This window comes from Protopterus annectens, chromosome 3.part1 (assembly GCF_019279795.1).
Source record: "Protopterus annectens isolate FY-2018-M chromosome 3.part1, PAN1.0, whole genome shotgun sequence".
NCBI lineage: Eukaryota > Metazoa > Chordata > Ceratodontiformes > Protopteridae > Protopterus > Protopterus annectens.
In genome coordinates this window covers 1,789,777,202-1,789,798,619 of record NC_056732.1, presented here as the reverse complement: position 1 = coordinate 1,789,798,619, position 21,418 = coordinate 1,789,777,202, and the positions used below count along the sequence as shown (strand labels likewise).

Here is a 21,418-nt window from a genome sequence, read left to right as displayed (position 1 = left end):
ATTTAGCTTGAAGCCATGACTTTGACACCAGGTGTCCATCTCAGTAAGGCCCTTTGGAAGATGTCCGTATCAGCCGGAGAGTCAATTATGGCTCCCAGTTTGCAGTCATCAGCAAACTTGGTCAGCCATAGTCCTCCTGTGTTTGCCTGTACTTCTGAGAAGTATATGCCAAATAGTAGGGGTCCCAGGACCGAGCCTTGTGGCACACCACTTGTGACTGGTTTAGAGTTGGTCCTGGAGCCCACTATTCTTACCATGTGAGTTCTGTCCGTAAGCTAGTTGGCAACCCATCTCATGACATAGGGGTTTATGTTCAGGCTGATGAGTTTTTCTGTAATACCTGAGTGGGGAATGGTGTTGAAAGCCTTGGCGAGGTCAAGGTAGGCTGTGTGAACCACCTTTCCCTCATCTATGGTCTTGGTGACTGTCTTGAAGAAGTCAACCAGGTTTAGTAGGCATGATCTGCCCTTCACAAAGCTGAACTGGGTTGGGTAAAGTGTTTGGAGGTTCCCAATGTCTTTGTTAATGAGTTCCATGATGATGCACTCCATTGCCTTGCAGACCAGGCTAGTCAGGCTTATGGGGCGATAGTTACCAGGGTCAGTTGTGGCCCCTCCTTTGTGGAGAGGAATAACCATTGCTGTGCACCATTGTATTGGCACGTAGCCTGTGGAGAGGCTGAGGTTGAACAGCGTGTTTAGGTGGGGGGTTAGTTTGTTCTGTAGTACATGCAAGACGCAGCCTGGGACACCATCTGGTCCCATTGATGCTGTGTTTTCGGCTTTTGAAAGGGCTGTTTTCACCACACGTTTCCGGTATTTGTTGTGGGCCCTTTTGGAGGTAAGAGGGGGTGAAGTTTGCACTGAATCTATCTGCCAGGATGTTGGCAATATCACTAGGTTCAGTATATTTTGTGCTATTTTGCACTAGTTCAGTGCATATCTGCGAGTTGCCACGTAGATTCTTAACATAGCTAAAGAAGGCTTTGTGGTTAATTTTTGAATCCTTGGCTATTTTTCTTTCAAAGTTAGCCTTAGATGACTTCATGAGGGACCTCAGTTTCTTACTGATACTGATCAGGGATGTCTTTCCTTCTTGGGATTTGCTTTTTTTCTGAACTAGTTTCCTCCTTCTACTGTATAGCATGTTTATTGCAGGGATCCACCAAACTGGTTTCCTTCTCTTAGAGGAGTGAGTCTTGGTTTTGCTAGTGATGGCACGATCCATGCATCCTTGTAGGTGCTCATAGAGTGCATTTGTAAAGGTTTCTGCATCTTGGGCAGCATTATCCTTTAGCGTGTGGGCTGTGAAACTTACCATCTCTGTCTTAAGTAAGGTGACATTTGCTTTAGAAAAGTTTTTTACCGTGGTTTCCTTAGTTGGGGGTGGTGGTGGGGTGTGGACATCCAGAGTGATTAGTTTATGGTCTGATCTAACCAGCGACGGGTTGACCTCCGGTGTGAAACACCTGTCACCCATGTTGGTGATGATCAGGTCCAATATGTTTTCACCTCTGGTAGGAGAGTTTACCAGCTGATCCAGGGCGTTTGAGTTGATGAATTCCAGGAAGCGCTGGGCCTGGGAATTTTTACTGGAGTAGTTTTTCCAGTGAATGGTAGGGTAATTGAAATCGTCCAATATTAGAGTGCTTGGTAGGACCTTCATGTTTTCCAGTGTCTCCAGAAAGGTGGAGTGGTGGTCCTGGGTCATGGAGGGTGAGCTGTAGCAGGCCACAATTTGCATTGCAGATTTGCCTGATGTTAGTTGCACATGGATTATCTCAGAGGTATCATGCTGTGCCACTAACCTGGAGGTGTAGGTATCCTTGATGAATATGGATACACCCCCTCCTTTTGTGTTTTGGTCCGTGTTCTGTGGCCGAAACATGTGGTACGAGTTGTAGACCAGTAGTGCTGGGGTGCTCTCTGGAGTCTTGAACCAGGTTTCAGTTACTGCACAGATGTCGACGTTCTCCATACTGTGGAGGGCTTCAAGCATGTGCATTTTGAGATTTAAACTCCTGGCATTGAGTAGCATAACCCTCAGTTTTTTGTTAACTGTGCTGTTTATGGAGGTGGGTTTGACTTTTGAGCATTGCCTAAAAAAGGCACTATGGGGGCAGCAAAAGCCTTGGCCAGTATTTGAAAGCCTAGGGGTGACAGGTGCAAGCCATCTCTTGTGAAGCAATGCAGCTTGTCGAGCATGTCGTCCCAGGCTGACAGACACTGGATCCCCTTTGAATGACACCAGAAGCTTAGCCAATTGTTGAAATTGATCATTTTTTCTTTATACTGAGGTATCATTCTTGGTGAGGGCAGGATGATACTCAGGGTCAGGGTCATACCATCCTGGGCTACATGATCAGAGAGCTCTTCCATGTCTCTTTTCATGTAGTCCAGGGAGATACATCTCAGGTCATTCACACTAACATGAATAATGACAGAGTCATATTTGTACTTGCTCTGAAGTGACCTGATTGCTTGTGTTATGTGGCGGATTCTGGCTCCCGACAGGCAGCTAACTGTAACCTTCTGCTTGTCCAGCCTAGTGAGTGGGACATCAGTGTGCCTGACTATAGAGTCACCTATTACTAGTGTGATAGGTATGCTATTTCGCCTTAAGGGCTGTGATTGTGCGGCACATTGATTTTCTGTTTTATGTGTTGTCTGGTTTGTGACGGGAAGTGCAGTTTGTTTGGGTGTCTGCTTTGGAGGTCTCTGATGCTTTTGCAGATTTTTATTTAGAGCCTCCGAGTATGATTTTGTGTATTTATGTGTACTGTTTGCTAGTGCTGTTTTAGTAGGACTGTGTGCGGCTGGAGTTGTGGTGCAAGTGTTAACCTTCTCCTCTTGACTGTATATATATATATATATATATATATATATATATATATATATATATATATATATATATATATGTATGTATATATATATATATCAGAAGTAATGTCCCAAACAGAAAATGATAATGGATACCAGGTTTACCAGGTCGCCAGATCGTGTAGCAAACAAATCCAAAGTGCGTAATATCCCCAAGTCAAACGTAGCAACTAATGCCAGCTATAGAACCAAGCCGTGAGGCAAAAGCAGTGCTCAATGTCCAGCAATGAATTTACAACTTCAACGCTAGTAGGCAATGAATAACGGTTCACTTATAAAAAATACCTTTTTATTTGTACGTAAGCGCTTTCGCGACATTCAAGTCGCTTCCTCAGACGTTAAAATGTTATTTAAAATGCATCACTCACATTTATAGAGAGCATCATTTCCTGTGTTGCAACATCACATCCTACGATGTCATATCCTGCTCCAAGGCAATTACTACATCCTGTTCCCATGGATGTCTCTACATACCCTTTAAGTTAGCACAGTCTAAGTCAGGTTATACATTATACTTTAAAATATCACAGTACAATTTGGCGCTTATAATGTGCCAACCGATTAAGTTCATAATTAAACACGATCTATTATACAGACACAGAATATAAAATATACATAAAAATAAAAATAAAAATAATAAAAATAAAGTAAGAATATATGAATATATAAGCAACAAATTGGTCCAATCCATTAGATTGACAAAAACATCAAACAATAATGTCTATTGCCTAAGATTTAGATGTTGGAAGCTGTTACTATTAGAACTGTTCGGTATCAGCAATATCCGAACCATATCCAGCATATGTCCAGCATCTAAGCCTACAAGAGGCGGGGGGGGGGAGAAGGGAACCTATTTCTGGTTCAATGGCACCACACAGTGGAATGTTCCCTGTTTAGTGGATACAGGTTACGTACATACGAAATTAGAACAACTATGTCTGGTTCAGACACACCACTCAGTAAAATGGTCCCTGTTTGGTGGATTCATGTAGCGTGCATGCGAGGTTGAAACAGAATGTTTGTGTGCATGGGCCAGACAGGTCATTGAATTAAATAACAGTGTTACATCAATTATAGTGCGTCCGTCATCCCTTACAGTTGGTACAGGAATATAAATGTTGATAAAAATATATATATATGTAGAATTATACTTTGATCATCATAGTATACATTCCTGTCATTCAACAGGACTCTTGGGCAACGAAGCACACAAACTATCAAATCGGGAACCAAACCCAATACTCAAAAAATGTATAAGACAAATTACACTAAGATAATTCCAATAGTGTCAGAAACATCTGCTCTAAGGATTTTACCCTTTCCAGCAATCTAAACAGCACATGCTGGAGAAACAAATACATCCCAGAGATGCTTTCACTGCTCTGGAGCAGGCTTCCCATCCACATAAAACAAAATAAATCTTTGACCCAATTCAACAATTTCAACAAGAAAACTGCAAATTTATTTTTTAATTTCTCCAAGACTTTTGGGTTTCTAATACCATGACAGGAATTGACCCCATTCCTAAACCAAAGTATGATTAAAGTTCATGAACTTAGTATTGTTTCCATCTTTGATGTTAGCCAGAAGTGCTCTTCGCAGCACCTGCAATGTGCCCAGTAATGACTCCTTCTAAATTTTTATGGAGCTACATGTATAGTTAATATACCTAAGTATGATTGTAAGTTCTTTTTTAAAAGACCCATTGCTCCTACTACTACTGGAACTGTTGGGGTATCCTTCTTCCATATCACCCTCATTATAAATAAGCTTACTAGCTTAAATATTAACCCATATGTCACAAGATGGGTTGCAAACTGGCTCAGGGATAGAACTCACATGGTCAGAGTCACGGGTGTCATGTCTGACTCTAAACCGGTTACAAGTGGCATCCCACAGGGCTCAGTCCTGGGACCCCTCTTGTTCAGTATTTACTTCTCTGAGGTACAGGCAAACATGGGAGGACTCTGGCTTACTAAGTTCAGATGATTGCAAACTGGGAGCCATAATAGACTCTCCAGTTGACACAAGCATCATCCAGAAGGGCCTTATGGAGATGGATACCTGGTGTCAAAACCATGGCCTCAAGCTAAAGTCCAAAAAGTGCATAGTCATCCCTTTGGGAAAAACAAAGTGCCCACAAACTACCACAAAGGAGGTAATCCACTAAGTACCGAAGAAGTAATTAGGGATTTGGGGACCCAAGTAGATAGTAGCCTCTCCTTTGACAATCACATTGCCAAAGTGGTTAGAAAAACCTACTATATAGCTCACCTAATCACAAAAGGGTTCACATCTAGATCTTGAGAGGTCATTGTGCCCCTCTACTCATCACTCATCAGGCCCATAATTGAGTACAATGCCCCATTTGGGATGTACCTTACCTGACACCTGCAACAACTGGAGAGACCTCAAAAATACCTCACCAAGAGGATCATGGGCCTAAAACAGATGCCCTATGCAGCTCTACTAAAGAAGCTCCAGCTCTACTCAGTTGCTTACTGCCTACTCAGAGGTGACCTCTGCCTGACATTCAAGGCCATGTCTAACCCAGAACTGTTGGACATGCTCCACCTCTAGAAAACCAAAGCCATTAGAACTACACGCTCCAGGAATTTAAACCTTAGCACAACAATAAACAGGACATGCTGGAGGGATAGATTAATATCCCAAAGGCTTCCCTCACTCTGGAATAGAATCCCAGTCCATGTTAGGCAGAGCCCCTTGCTGACCCTCTTCAAGAGAAATCTTGATGAGTGGATGGGTAAGCGTAAATTTACTCCTGACATCACTTCTATGGCCCTGCTGAACAGAGGCTCAGGAATCTAGTCTAAAAGGGAGGAAAGCCAACATTCTGGCTAGGCTTACAAATGCCCTAGGGTGATAGCCTAGTACCTACCTATGAACCTATGAGCCTATTTCTGCCTGCAAATTGGGGTATTTTATGACTTTCTGTCTCTCTGTACGTAAAACACTAGTATCACTGGGTGTAACAATTTCAACGATCCATGCAACTTTTGTCTTCTTTTCACAGACTGATATATCTGGTTTTCTTGCATCTATTTTTCGAACTGTTGGTAATGGGCGATCCTAAATGATGTAAACTTCATTATTTTCTATAATGCTTTCTGGCTTATGTTTCCAGTGTTTTTCAGCTACTTCAATACCATAATATTTGCACAATCCCCAGTGCAACAGTCTTTCCACATTATTATGCCTTTTAGTATACAGTCCTTCTGCCATTAGTATGTCAACAACCAGCAAGGAGGTATGCAGCTGTTCCCCATGTTCAATGGGCTTTGTAAATAAACATGTAAGATGTTCACTGTCTTGGGCCACCAATATTACCCTTTTGTCTTTTGGTTTAAATTCACTTCTCCTTAACAATCTCTGCATTTGATCCTTATCAACATGAGGCTGTTCCAAGAGTTTTCTATACTTGCGACTATATTTATGCATTTTCCACATTTCTTGCCTTCTTAGCTGATGATTCACCTTATATTATTTCTTTTGTTTTTTGGTACATTCAGTTACTGCCTGATTTTCGTTTATTTCTGGTATGATTTCCATTCCCACTTGATGCTAGTATGCTTATGCTAAATTAAACAGGGAGCTCATCTTAGACCTATTCTCTTTATGTTTCAAAACTTTCACTATGTTTGAGTCTTGTGAGGTCAGCAGATATGTTTGCAGTCCCATGATTGCAGATTGCATCTATATCAGATGATCAAATGTTTAGTTAAGCAAATAACTAAACATCTATCACTAATAATCTCGCACACAAAACATCGAATGGTAGTTTCCACTCAGGGAAACAATGTTGCTGCCCAATAAAAAAAATAAATAAACACAAATGAAGTGCCTGTGCTGTGCCCCCCACACCCCCCACTAACTAAATATATGAACTCTGAGATCGCTCCACATTGAAGAAAGGGAAAACTCAACACGCCATACGCTTGTTTCCTGAGTGGAAACTGCCGTTCATGGTTTTGTGTGTTCGATTATTAGTGATCGACATTTAGTTATTCAATTAACTAAACGCTCAATCAACTAATATAAACCCTGCAGATCTATACATGTAATCAATTTCAAGAAGGTAGATATCTCTTTCAGAATGGGAAATATGTAGTCTTGGTATGCACTGATTTTATAAATCATTTGATGAGCATGAAGCATCCCTCTTGTTCTCCTGTACAACCTATCCAACGCTTTTTGGGGCCAGTCAATCACTCCAAAACTGTAAGTTAGGACAGGAAGAGCAAATTGGTTTATAGCTTGTACTTCACTCCTAGATGTTAATTCTGTTTTCAGTATTAATTTAAGTCTTCTAAAATATTCCTTACTAACTTTTGTTTGCATTTGCTCATGTTTTATTGCCGATTCTGTATCACTTCCCAAATATTTATCTCTCCCTCTTGCTCAAGTTCTTTTATATCAAATCCCTGTCCCAAAGTGATGTTTTCTTGTTGCTGCAGCTTTCCTGCTTTAAAGGTTACTTTTGCACATTTATCAAGATCAGATGATACTCTTATATCATCTAAAAATGTTTTTAGCACTTGCAGTTTGCTTTCAGTTCTTCATCTGATGAGCTACACAATTTTAAATCATCTACAAAACGAAGAGTGAGTTTTCTTCTAAATGACTATAAACTATTTTGGAAAAATTCCAATGTATAGTTTATATATCATCAGAAGGCAAGGTCTATAGCTTTTAGGATTACTTTCAGGTTCACTCTTAAGTAGGAGTATTCCACAAAGAAGGACCAGGAACCAGAAGTTCACCGCAATTAATTTATTTGTTTAGCGTTTTCATTCACAGGTGTACAGGACTTCATCAGAACAAAGGCAATAATGAACAGCCACATTATATAGTCCCCACACCCCCCTAATTAAATAATGCAGTAACCAATACACCTCTTAAAACAATCCGCACTTTGTTAAATACCACCTATTAAAACATATACACATACAAAAAAATGACATTTGTATGAAAATGTTCTCACAATATACTTAAAAAGCATTATATTAAAAATACGTAAGAAAAACTTATCCATATAACCCCTTTTTTTTCATAACATGAATAATGACAGAGTCATATTTGTACTTGCTCTGAAGTGACCTGATTGCTTGTGTTATGTGGCGGATTCTGGCTCCCGACAGGCAGCTAACAGTAACCTTCTGCTTGTCCAGCCTAGTGAGTGGGACATCAGTGTGCCTGACTATAGAGTCACCTATTACTAGTGTGATAGGTATGCTATTTCGCCTTAAGGGCTGTGATTGTGCGGCACATTGATTTTCTGTTTTATGTGTTGTCTGGTTTGTGACGGGAAGTGCAGTTTGTTTGGGTGTCTGCTTTGGAGGTCTCTGATGCTTTTGCAGATTTTTATTTAGAGCCTCCGAGTATGATTTTGTGTATTTATGTGTACTGTTTGCTAGTGCTGTTTTAGTAGGACTGTGTGCGGCTGGAGTTGTGGTGCAAGTGTTAACCTTCTCCTCTTGACTGTATATATATATATATATATATATATATATATATATATATATATATATATATATATATGTATATATATATATATATATATATATATATATATATATTTATGTATGTGTATATATATATATATATATATATATATATTTATATATATATATGTATGTATATATATATATATATATATATATATATATATGTGTGTGTGTGTGTTATTGTGTATATGTTAAGTTATAGGTAAAGCATCCCTCTCTCTCTTACCTTTTTTGCACCATATGGTACATCGGCCGACAAGCACCCCTCCAGACATTCAGGCATTGGATAAAGCATCCCCAGTGACTAGAGCAGTGAACAAAGATTCCATGACATAAATGCTGGGTATGTAAGAACACCACCACACACACTCTGTCTCACTGCAGAGTGACACACCAAGTAATTTCATTATGAACAGAATGTGAACAATTTCTTACTTTGAGAAAAAGTATAGAGTCTTCTTGCCACATCTTTGATTCAATGTTGGATTTATTCTTCTGAAGAGTTTTGTTCATTTCTTCAATTTTCTCTAAGTTTTCTGTCATCTTTTCCAGAATTTCTGCAGCTTCCACTTTGAGCTGTTGGATCATCCGTTGCTCCTTATCCTGGAGAAACTGTCGCAGCTTTGCAAATTCTGATGTAATGTGCTGTTCCAAGCTTTGGGCATCATCCTGAAAGACAACAATCTGAATTTAAAACCATAACCCTTGTAGTACCCTGTACGAAACAAACAAACTCAGACAAGACACATCACTTCAGGTTAATCAACCTTTTTCCTGCTCAGGAAATGCCATATCCAGCAGGACAAAGCCATAAATGGCTATAGACAGTAAAAACTGTACATGCAGTTAAATTACAAACACGTGTGCACACATACACACACACATGTAGACACACACAGACACACACATACAAACACACACACATATCAATGACAGCTTGGTAAATTTCAATTATTTCATTCTGCTAAAAACTCTTCAACAGTAGCACAAAGTAGCAAAAAACAGTAGAATACACAAAGAAATGCAGAAACATGGCTGGATGGCCTTCACATCACTTTAATCCAAGGTACACAGTATCAGTGAATGCTTTTGTCTCCCAGTAACAATCACAATATGAGACTTCTTCAGACTAAAATACTTATCACATCAAACACTTTAAATACACCTTTCAAGGCACATGATATATGACATGATTCCTACTAAATATATACACCTAAAATAGCCTAATACTTATAATACCTACTCTACTTTCTAATGTTTTAACCCTTTTCTTTTTAAATACATAGTAAATTCTTCACTATTGTTTAGTCCAGGTGGAAAACATGCATTTAATCTAACCTGCCAGCAATATTCTAGCCAGCCAAGTTCTTCTTCTATAGTCACAATATTAGTAGTGTTTACGAGGGCTTCTAATACTAGAAATTTGTAATCTGCCTTAAAGGAGCCACTTTTATAGTGCTTGCACATGGCATTTTTTGTATCTCCTATACTAATAGCATATTTGTGTTCATATATTCTTCTATAAAGTTCCCTTGTCGTTCTCCCTACATAGAAACTTTTACACTCAATGCAAATTATAAGATAAATCACATTCTTTGATTTACAATTAAACCTGGTATTTTAATTTTGCTTTTTACCTATTGTTATTTCCATACCTTCAGTATATAACAAATTACATGTTACACTTGTAACATTTTATCATGCCACTTCTATATTCACTTAGATTATTTTTACTTAATTTACCCTGGAAATAATTTTTAAAACATTTCGCTTTCCTTTGGACAAAAATAGGGTTAACCGGTATTTTGCTAGTCAATTCACTATTAACCTTAAACATCCCCCAGTTATTTGTAACAACATTTTTTATGGCTTGAGAGTCTGCACTATTTTCTATAGCCATCGCCCTTTTGTATTCATAATGACCTTTTTTATTTACTTGTTTTGTTGTTATACCCATCCTTATATTAATTGTTCTTAAAATAATTTATCAACTTCCCCACTAGAGTAACCTTTTTTAACTATTTTAGTACAAAAAAGACTTAGCTTCTTCAGAAAAGTTATCATTCTTAGTCAATTTCTTCTTTTCAATTGACCTTTCACTACGTTTAATTTAGTTTGCCTAGGGTGCACACAGATAAAATGTAAATAGCTGTTGTTCTGAACCTCTTTTTTATATATTTTAGCTACCAATTTACTGTTTTCTTTAAAAATTGTTAAATCCAAATAATTTATTGTATTCTAATTATATTCACAAGTAAACTTCAAATATGTACATGCATTATTGATATAATCAATAAAATTTTCCAACTCATTAAAAGTTCCTTTCTATACAAGAAACACATCATCAATAAAAAGCAACATTTTTGTGATTTTATCATTATATTTGCTTTCTATTATGTGAGTTGCTTCCCACCCATGCATAAAATACTGGTATAGTTAGGGGCTAAAGAAGCTCCCATCACCACACTATTGACTTGTACATAAATGTCATTATAAAATAAAAACAAATCGTAGCTTAGAACTAATTCAGTCATCTCCATTAATAACCAAATCATACTGTTTGCGAATTGTCTAGTTCTTAATAGTTCTAACCTAACCATCTTCAGTCCTTCTATGTTGGGTATCATAATATAAAGCGACTTTACAGCTAATGTCACTAAAATATGTGATTCATCTACCATAACTTCCTCTATTTTCTTAATGAAGTCAAAACTGTCTTTGATGTATGTTGTGCCTAAAGATACTGCCTTTTGTAAATGTTTGTCAACAAAGACTGATAATCCTTCTGTTTTACTGTTAGCACTAGCTACAATGGGTCTTAATGGGGGGGTCATTTAAATTCTTGTGTAATTTGGGGAGTCCATATATTTTACTAATTTTTGGGTTGGTGTTGGTCAAAACCTTTCTTATATTTTCAACTATTCATCCAGCCAAAAAACATTCTTCTATACAGAAATCAATCATAGCATAACCTTTTTTAACTTCTTTCATAGTGATCTTTTTATAAAATATTTCATCCTGTAAGAGCTCACTCATTTTACATTCATATACATCCCTATCAAGTATAACCAATGTGCCCCCTTTATTTGCCTTCATACACAAAATATTGTCATTTTTTTTAATTCATCAAAACAAGCTTTTTCCATTTGAGACATGTTATAGTACTTATAATCAGCTTTTTTATCTAAGATGTCAATAATTTGAATTTCACAAATATTAAGAAACATTTCTAACTCTTTTACTAATGGAGGATTGAAACAGCTAGGTTTATAAAATTCACATTTACTAACTTCCTTTTTGTCAAATAACACAGACAGACTCAATAAACGTACATAATCTCTTAAATCATTTATATTGTTTAATTTGTTCACCCTCTGAGATGGTGCAAAGTTCCATCCTTTGCTCAACACTATATATTCTTCCTTAGTTAACACGTTTGCTTAGAGTAATGAGTTTAAAGTTCACAGTACCTATGTCCTCCACATTTGTTGTGTTTTCCTCCAGTTTGTTTTGTACTGTCGACCCTTGAAATACCCATTTTTTTGACTGTCCTTTGTTATTATAAGAAGAGTTATTGGTATAGGGTGAGCTGTTAGCTCTCCTATTTGCTGTTACCTGGGCCCAAGTTGTTTCATCACCGTGTACCCTCTGGTAAATCTCCACTACCGGCTGATTACATTTTTTTGGGTCTCACTGCATCCTGGGGTTCCATTTCTATAGTTTCAGTGTTTTTGTGCTACTTACACTAGTCGATGACTGAGTGCTCATAGATGCCTCTCCACTTCCTTTACTAGCAGTAAGTTGCTTAATAGGTTTTTTAAGGTTGTTTTCCATTCCATTTGCTGTATTCTTTCCATTTAGACGCTCAGAGCACCACAAGGCATTCGACTCTGTGGTCGCTACACTGATGCCATCATCTGCACATCCCACACCTCCCTGGCACTTCTCTTTATAGTTTCATCCCATATGCCGAAGCCACACCCCCTTCATAGTCTTGGCAGTCACGCTCAAAGTTTTTAGTTTTCTAGTACTCAAGCTTTCATTCAGTTTAATTAAATTCTCTTCAATACTAAAAATTTTAGAGTTAAAATTATCTGCTGAAGTATTTTCCTTCAACATAACAAACTTGTCATGAATACAGTCAGATAATTCAGTTATTTTCAATCTATTATGAGATATTAGGACTTCAATACATTACAGCCCTGGTTTTTGGTTGATTACAAGCCATTTATCAACCAATTTATTTGGCAAATCATTACCAGCTGGCAGTTTGTTAATTCTTAGTCCCTTTAAGCAGTTTTCAAAAAACAAATTGTCCCATTGAAGATGTTTTAATTTGGGCATACCTTTTTCCAATTCAGTAAACAGTTCTCTATGGTTTACTTTCACTTGTATAGTAGACTACTGCTCATCACCACAGGTAAAAGGATTAACAGGTGGGGTGAAGCACCCTTGTAAAACTTCTTCACTGGTTACCATGTGAGGACATCTCCCCTTATTCAAAGAATTCACAGTTCCTTCATTGCTGATGATAAAAGAACCAGTAGGTGCATCATTTAACATACATCCTTCAGGTAGCATAGTAAAGCTGGTACCTGGAAAGTTACGGGCCTCCATCCAAAATGCCACTAACCACCAAAAAACTCTCTTCAACAGTAGCACAAAGTAGCAAAAAACAGTAGAATACACAAAGAAATGCAGAAACATGGCTGGATGACCTTCACTTCACTTTAATCCAAGGTACACAGTATCAGTAAACACTTTCGTCTCCTAATAACAATCACAGTAAGAGACTTCTTCAGACTGAAATACTTATCACATCAAAATCTTTAAAGACACCTTTCAAGTCATGTGATACATCACATGATTCCTACTAAATATATACACTTAAAAAGATATATATTCTTAAAATAGCCTAATACTTATAATACCTATGCAACCTCCAAATGTTTTAACCCTTTTCTTTTTAAATACATAATAAATTCTTCCCTATTGTTTAGTCCAGGTGTGCCGGTAATATTCTAGCCAGCCAAGTTCTTCTTCTATATTCACATTATTAGTGGTGTTTACCAGGGCTTCGAATACTAGAAATTTATAATCTACCTTACAAGAACCACTTTTATAGTGCTTACACATGACATTTTTTGTATCTCCTATATTAATAGCATATTTGCGTTCATATATCCTTCTATTACATTCCCTTGTCATTCTCCCTACATAGAAACTTTTACACTCAGTGCAAATTATAAGACAAATCACATTCTTTGATTTACAATTAAACGTGGTATTTTAATTTTGTTTTTACCTATTGTTACTTCCTTACCTTCAGTATATAACAAATTACATGTTACACTTGTAACATTTTATCATACCACTTCTATATTCAGTTTGATTATTTTTACTTAATTTACCCTGGAAAAAATGTTTAAAACATTTCACTTTCTTTTGGACAAAAATAGGGTTAACCCCTATTTTGCTAGTCAATTCACTATTAACCTTAAACATCCCCCAGTTATTTGTAACAACATTTTTTATGGCTTGAGAGTCTGCACTATTTTGTATAGCCATTGCCCTTTTGTATTCATAATGACCTTTTTTATTTACTCAATTTGTTCTTATACCAATCCTTATATTCACTTGTTGTTGAAATAATTTATCAACTTCTCCACTAGGGTGACCTCTTTTAACTATTTTATTACAAAAAGACTTAGCTTCTTCAGAAAAGTTATCATCATTCTTAGTCAAACAATTTCTTCTATTCAATTGACCTTTCACTATATTTAATTTAGTTTGCCTAGGGTGCATACTGCTAAAATGTAAATAACTGTTGTTCTGAACCTCTTTTTTATATATTTTAGCTACCAATTTCCTGTTTTCTTTAAACATTGTTAAATCTAAATAGTTTATTGTATTATAATTACATTCACAACTAAACTTCAAATATGTACATACATTGATATAATCAATAAAATTTTCCAACTCATTAAAAGTTCCTTTACATACAAGAAACACGTCATCAATAAAAAGCAACATTTTTGCGATTTTATCATTATATTTGCTTTCCAATATGTGAGTTGCTTCCCACCCATGCATAAAATATTGGCATAGCTAGGGGCTAAAGACGCTCCCATCACCACATTGTTGCCTTATACATAAATGTCATCATGAAATAAAAAGAAATTGTAGCTTAAAACTAATTCAATCATCTCCATTAATAACCAAATCATATTGTTTGTGAATTGTCTAGTTCTTAATAGTTCTAACCTAACCATCTTCATTCTTTCTATGTTAGGTATCATAAAATAAAGCGACTTTACATCTAATGTCACTAAAATATGTGATTCATCTTCCATAACGTCCTCTATTTTCTTAATGAAGTCAAAACTGTCTTTGATGTATGTTGTGCTAAAAGATGCTGCCTTTTGTAAATCTTTGTCAACAAAGACTGATAACCTTTCTGTTTTATTGTTAGCACTCGCTACAATGGATCTTAATGGGGGGGTCATTTAAATTCTTGTGTAATTTGGGGATTCCATATATTTTACTAATTTTTGGGTTGGTGCTGGTCAAAAACTTTCTTATATTTTCAACTATTCTTCCAACTAAAGACCACTCTCCTATATAGGAATCAATCATAGCAAAACCTTTTTTAACTTCTTTCATAGTGATCTTTTTATAACATATTTCATCCTATAAGAGCTCACTCATTTTACATTCATATACATCCCTATCAAGTATAACCAATGTGCCCCCTTTATTTGCCTTCATACACAAAATATTGTCATTTTTTTTAATTCATCAAAACAAGCTTTTTCCATTTGAGACATGTTATAGTACTTATAATCAGCTTTTTTATCTAAGATGTCAATAATTTGAATTTCACAAATATTAAGAAACATTTCTAACTCTTTTACTAACGGAGGATTGAAACAGCTAGGTTTATAAAATTCACATTTACTAACTGCCTTTTTGTCAAATAACACAGACAGACTCAATAAACGTACATAATCTCTTAAATCATTTATATTGTTTAATTTGTTCACCTTCTGAGATGGTGCAAAGTTCCATCCTTTGCTCAACACTATACATTCTTCCTTAGTTAACACTTTTGCTTAGAGTAATGAGTTTAAAGTTCACAGTACCTATGTTCTCCACATTTGTTGTGTTTTCCTCCAGTTTGTTTTGACTGTCGACCCTTGAAATACCCATTTTTTAGGGTTATGCTATGATTGATTCCTATATAGGAGTGCCGATATTTCAATAGGGAGCCTTAGCCACTCTTATGTACGTACGACACTCAATCTTACAGACAAATCATTATCAATGTCTTCAACTACTGATAGCACCTAATTCCTAAACTGAAAAGGAAAGAAGTATTCAGAAAAGAAAAACTATGCTTTTATCTTATCTTGCTTTACAGAGTCTTGCAATGTCGAAAAAAGAAAACAGGAAGGTTGCATGTTTCCTGTAGTTATTGTAAAGGAGGGTGATTTGTTTCCTGTAGTTAGTGTGCATGGAGGTCACTTGTTTCCTGTAGTAAATGCTTCATATCCTTGGAATGTTATACATTACAATTATCTTTCTAGTTTAAAAACACCTATGAAGAGGGAGATGATACTTAGTTTTGCCTTCCACAGTTTCCATCTTCTGCACATCTGTGTGACCACAGTGTAGGTATATATAGAGATTGGAGGTGGGATGGCTTTCCCACATCTGGATGAATTTTCTGTTTCTCTGTGATATTGGTAATGTTGATGTTTTGAGTATGTGACTTCCTGAGAATTTAGAGAGAAAGGTTTCAATGAATCAAGTGTTTTCTCTACAGTATGGGGTTAAACTGTGTAAATAAGAATTCCACGTGTGCAGGTATTCATTTGTGATGTTACAAAAAGACAACCTGTGATTGTCTTTGGTGTCTTATAGTAAAGCTTTGGATTGGGAAAGGGACATAGGTAAGTCAAAGAGAAGTTACACTGTCCCATTCTTAAAGCTTAACTATCATGAGCTGTGCCTGTTGTGTACCCAACTGACCAGGTAACAACCACCACATCCACTGGGCTCCACTGATGTCAAAGTGCAAACTTCTGAGTTCTACTTCATTCAATCCAGGTTAAGGGATCTGCATTTTGTTGAGCTTCTGTGCTGTCAAATTGCTGGTATCAACATATGAGGCCACATACTCTTTGTATATGTATGTGCAGCATTTCAAATCAGTTAATAATTTTAAGCATATTAGTATTAGTTGATATGTCCCGTTTAGCTGTTTCTTGCTGCAATTGCTTCCTTTAAATGAGATAATTTTGTACAAGAAGCCTTTCATTTTTTTTTAAACAAAAACAAATCTTTATTGATTTATCACTCATGACATAGGCAATCATACATTTATATAATGAAAACAAATCATATTGACATAATTTCAGTTGCAAACATTATATATCACTTATAATCTTATATACAGTCATTGTCAATTGAATATTACATGCTCATTCAATTCTTGCCTTCCATTAAACCTCATTCCTCCTCTAAAAAAAATATTATTTTTGAAAGGGTAATACTGGCTGTAGACAGTGGTCATGCTGTCTGCATGGCATACCTTGACCTGGCACCTTCCCCCATTCTGGCATAGTTAATAAGCTAAACACATTGCAAACAGATCCCTATGCAGTAAGATGGAAAGCAAACTGGCTAAAGGGCAGAACCTGGGCCTGGTGGTTAGTTAGTTTTGCCTTTACAAAAACAAGGTGGTGCAGGTGAGTTCAACACAAGGGACAATTTTGGCTAAGCAAATGGCAAGCAAGGGCAGTTAGCTTAGTACTAATCTATGAACCTACTATGAACCTACTACTTGTAGAACCCACACAATGCCGGTAGCAGGTACCTCATCAGAGAGTATGAAGGTAACCAGCAGTATTACAGGGCTCAGTGCCGGCACCTCTTTTGTTTGGCATTTACATTTCTGATGAACAGATCATAAAGCAAGATCTCTAGCTAACCAGGTTTGCAGAGTCTGCAAACTAGGAGTCATTGTCATGTCCCCCTCTGACTCCCAAGCAGTTCAACAAAAACTTACTCTTAAATATCTCATGCATACAGATGGGCATAAATTAAATGTCAAAAAGTGAAATATTGTTACATTTGGTAGACCACCCCTCCCCCATCATACAGAATAAAAACTAACCCACTCCAAAATAAGAATGCTGTTAGACACCTTGGACCCCGTGTTAATAACTTCCACTGCTATAAGCATCATGTAACAACAGTCATCAGAAAGTCCTACTTAGGTCAGTTCATCGCCAAGGGAATATCATCAAAATCTAAATAGGTCACTGTCCCCTTATGTTCAGCATACATTAGGCCAATTATTGAATACAATACCCCCTTTGGAATGTACATTGCTAGACATTTCAAACAACTAGAAAGACCCCAGAGGTCCTAAACTGAGATCACTAACTTAAAAACCCTAAATTAACAGAAACAACTACCAGAAATGACTGATACCACTGTCTCTTTATTTCATGTCCTATATACTCCTGAGGATCCAAACCAATGTGTAAAAAGGTCATATAGACAAACCATTCAGTAAAAACAGGAAGAAAAACACAGCCAAGCTAGAATTTTCACTGTGTGATACCTTAAACCTCTGGTAATGGAGGCCCATCAGATATACCCAAGTGACCTCTTAAGTACATCAAGTATTTCATCGACATGGCTTGTGAATGTCCATAACTTTTTATTCTTTAAAGTCTTTATGATTACATTCAAGCTGATAAAGCCAAACCCCACTAACTGTGGACATGTATGAGTCAGCCTTTTTCTTTTAAGACAAGAAACATCTTTATATACTTATCACTTATGACATGGGAAATCATACATTTATATAAACGAAAACAAGCCATATTGACATATTTTAGTTGCAAACATTTTAAGTCATGTGTAGTCTTCTATCCAGTCAATGTCATTCAAAAATTACATAGCTCGTTCAATTCCTGGCTTTCCTTAAACCTCATTCTTCATCCAAAATGTGATTCTGCATGTATTGTTCCCAAAATTCCATTTTTTTATGTTCTTTTCCCGTTCTTTTAGCTCCATTACTATACTCACTGATTGTAGTACGGTTGGTTTATATTTCAATTTCCATTTTCTAGTAACTACTTTTTTTGGAAGCTACAAGAATTAGACACAGCAAGGCCTTACTATGTCTAGACAATTCCAATTCTGTATCACAGCTCAAAAAATCATTTCCTTAGTTACAAACTATTTGCTCACTATTTATTTCTGCCAGAATAGTCTGCAGGGAATTTTTAAAGTCTGCCAACTCATTACACTCTCCAAAATATGTTCTCAAGTACCTCTTTCTTCCCCATCATACCTCCATCATTTGCAATCTACCTGAGGAAAAAAATCTTTGGAGTCTGCTTGGGGAAATACCTATGCAAATACTTCCAAGCAAAACTCTTAAATCTTCTATACCTTGTTACATATTTGCAGCCATATATGTATATATATATATATATATATATATATATATATATATATATATATCTTCACATTGTTTCTTTGTGAATTGTTTTTTCAATCTCTCTTCCCAATCCTTTCTAACCTCCTCTTACTGATTCCTACATTTATCACACAATAACTTATATGCCCTACTAATTATTCATTTTTAACAATAGCTTCTGTTCTAGATTCTATAAAAAATTCTACCAATGTAGGTCTTTCACTTATACTCCCCATTCCTTTTTTGCCTATAGTCTGACATCAGTCACTGGGAGGGAAGGTAATCTGTAGCCTGCAGTTCAAATGTATTCTTGGCCTCTTCTCAGTCTATTACCATTCCCTGTCTAATTATTTGTCTCAGTACCTAGTTTCCTTTGCCAGTTTTCTCCAGCAGATTCCATCCCCCTCTTGGCTATTATCTTTGCCTTTAATTGCTGTCATCCCTTTTAGCAGAATCTCCTTTCTCCGTTCCTGTGTTGGCTTAGCTTTCTGCTACCTTATGAATATAATATTCTGTATTGTTACAGTTATTCGCTTTAAGGATCTGCATTCAAAATCCCAGTCTCTCCTTATTTCTTGAGTTTCCCTCTATTTCATCATCATCCATTTATATATTAAGTCATAGCTTTCTGCTTGTGCCATGTATAGGAACCTTAACTGTGTAGCTCTGCAATACCCCTTCACATCATGGTATCCCAAACCACTCTGTTCTATCAGAAGGATTAACGTATCCCACTTGAGCTTTGCTCTCTTCTCTTCCATGATAAAATCCTTCAACTCGTTATTAATTCTTGTCCACAACCTCTCCTCTGGTTGATAAAAGGATGCCTATCCTGTGTATAAAACTAAAGGAACGAAAAGCATTTTCACTACTTGTATCTTGCTATCCGTATCCATAAAACAGAGATTCCAGTTTCTCAGTTTTTGTATTATCTTTCTAATCTCTTGCCATGTATTCTTGGCTGCCATAACAGAATCTTTTTTAACCCACACTCCTATGTACTACATTTTATCCTGTCCCCATAAATATGGGTATGAATGAATCAATTATCTGTGGTACATCACTTACAGCTATTGCTTTTGTTTTATCTTCATGAATTTTGTATCCTGAAAAGACATGAAACTGCCTCAGAATGTCCCACATCACTGAAATGTCCTTTTCTGGTTTTATCAGGTATAAAATCAAATCATCTACAAATAAAGCCAACTTTTCTTGATTGCCACACCAATGATATCCTTGAATTTCTGAGTTCCTTGTTTACTTTGCCAGTGGTTCTAAATGCAACACAAATAACAAAGGGGAAAGAGGACATGCCTGCCTGGTTCCTCTGTTCAAATAGAACTTATAAAACAGGAAGCCCCCACTTTAGTTTTTGCCTCTAAGCCCTCATACATCCTCTTGATTAACCTTATTAGTATGTCAGGAAATGCAAACACTTTAGTTGCCCTACTCATAAAATATCAGATTCCTTCACTGAATGCTTTCTCAGCATCAGGACCCACTAAGTTCAGTGGTATTTTCTTACATTCTGCTTCCCTCTGGATCATCATTGTTCTATTAATTATGTGAAATGTTTGCCTCCCCTGTACAAAACCACACTGATCCATATCAATCAATTTTGGTAACACCTTTGCCATTCTTTTAGCCATTACAGAAAAACATGTTATAATCATGGCTTAGAATCAAATGGACCTGTCTGAAGCTGGAAGAAACTGTTGCAGAAAAGAGGAAAATCCCAGGATGCAAAAAACTCCCTCACCAGCCTCAGTAAGAAGCTGAGATCCCTCATAAAATCCTCCAAAGCTAGTTATGAAAATAAAATTGCCAAAGATTCCAAAGACAACCACAAGGCATTCTATAACTATGTCAAGAATCTAAATGGCAATGCTCAGATTTGCTCTGAGCTACAACAGAATGGCATTAAATATACTGATCCCAAGGATATTGCCAATATCCTGGCAGATCGATTTAGTGCCAACTTCACCCCCATTTCACCCCCTAAAGGGCCCATCTCAATACCAAAAGATTGCCAAATTCCGATAATCACGGCCACACAGGTAGAAACCACACTCTCCAAAGCTAAGAATACAGCATCCATGGCACCAGATGACATCCCAGGCTGTATACTACATGAACTACAAAATGAATTGGCACCTCACCTAAGTGTCATGTTTAATCACAGCCTCACCTCAGGTTTCGTGCCCAATGAATGGCGCACAGCTACAGTTATCCCGCTCCACAAGGGAGGATCCACCTTGGATCCCGGGAACTACCGTTCCATCAGTCTGACAAGCCTGATCTGCAAGGGCATGGAACGCATTATCATGGAACTTATAAACAAAGAAATTGGCAACCTTCAAACACTGGACCCCACCCAGTTTGAGTTTGTGAAGGGCCGATCTTGTCTCCTGAATCTGAGTGACTTCTTCAAATCAGTCTCCAGAGTTGTGGAGGAGAGTAAGGGGGTCCACACAGCCTATCTGGACCTTGTCAAGGCCTTCAACACCATCCCACAC

The 21,418-nt window shown here is 36.9% G+C and overlaps 1 protein-coding gene across 1 annotated transcript in view; it reads right to left on the bottom strand.

Annotated features, from left to right (window-relative positions):
• Nucleotides 1-21,418, bottom strand: part of LOC122798676 (zinc-binding protein A33-like) — a 418,021-nt gene that overhangs the window by 255,497 nt on the left and 141,106 nt on the right. Inside the window, exon 3 of the mRNA XM_044067768.1 lies at nt 8,840-9,073. Within this exon, the coding sequence (XP_043923703.1) occupies nt 8,840-9,073 (234 nt within the window). The remainder of the gene's footprint in view (nt 1-8,839; nt 9,074-21,418) is intronic.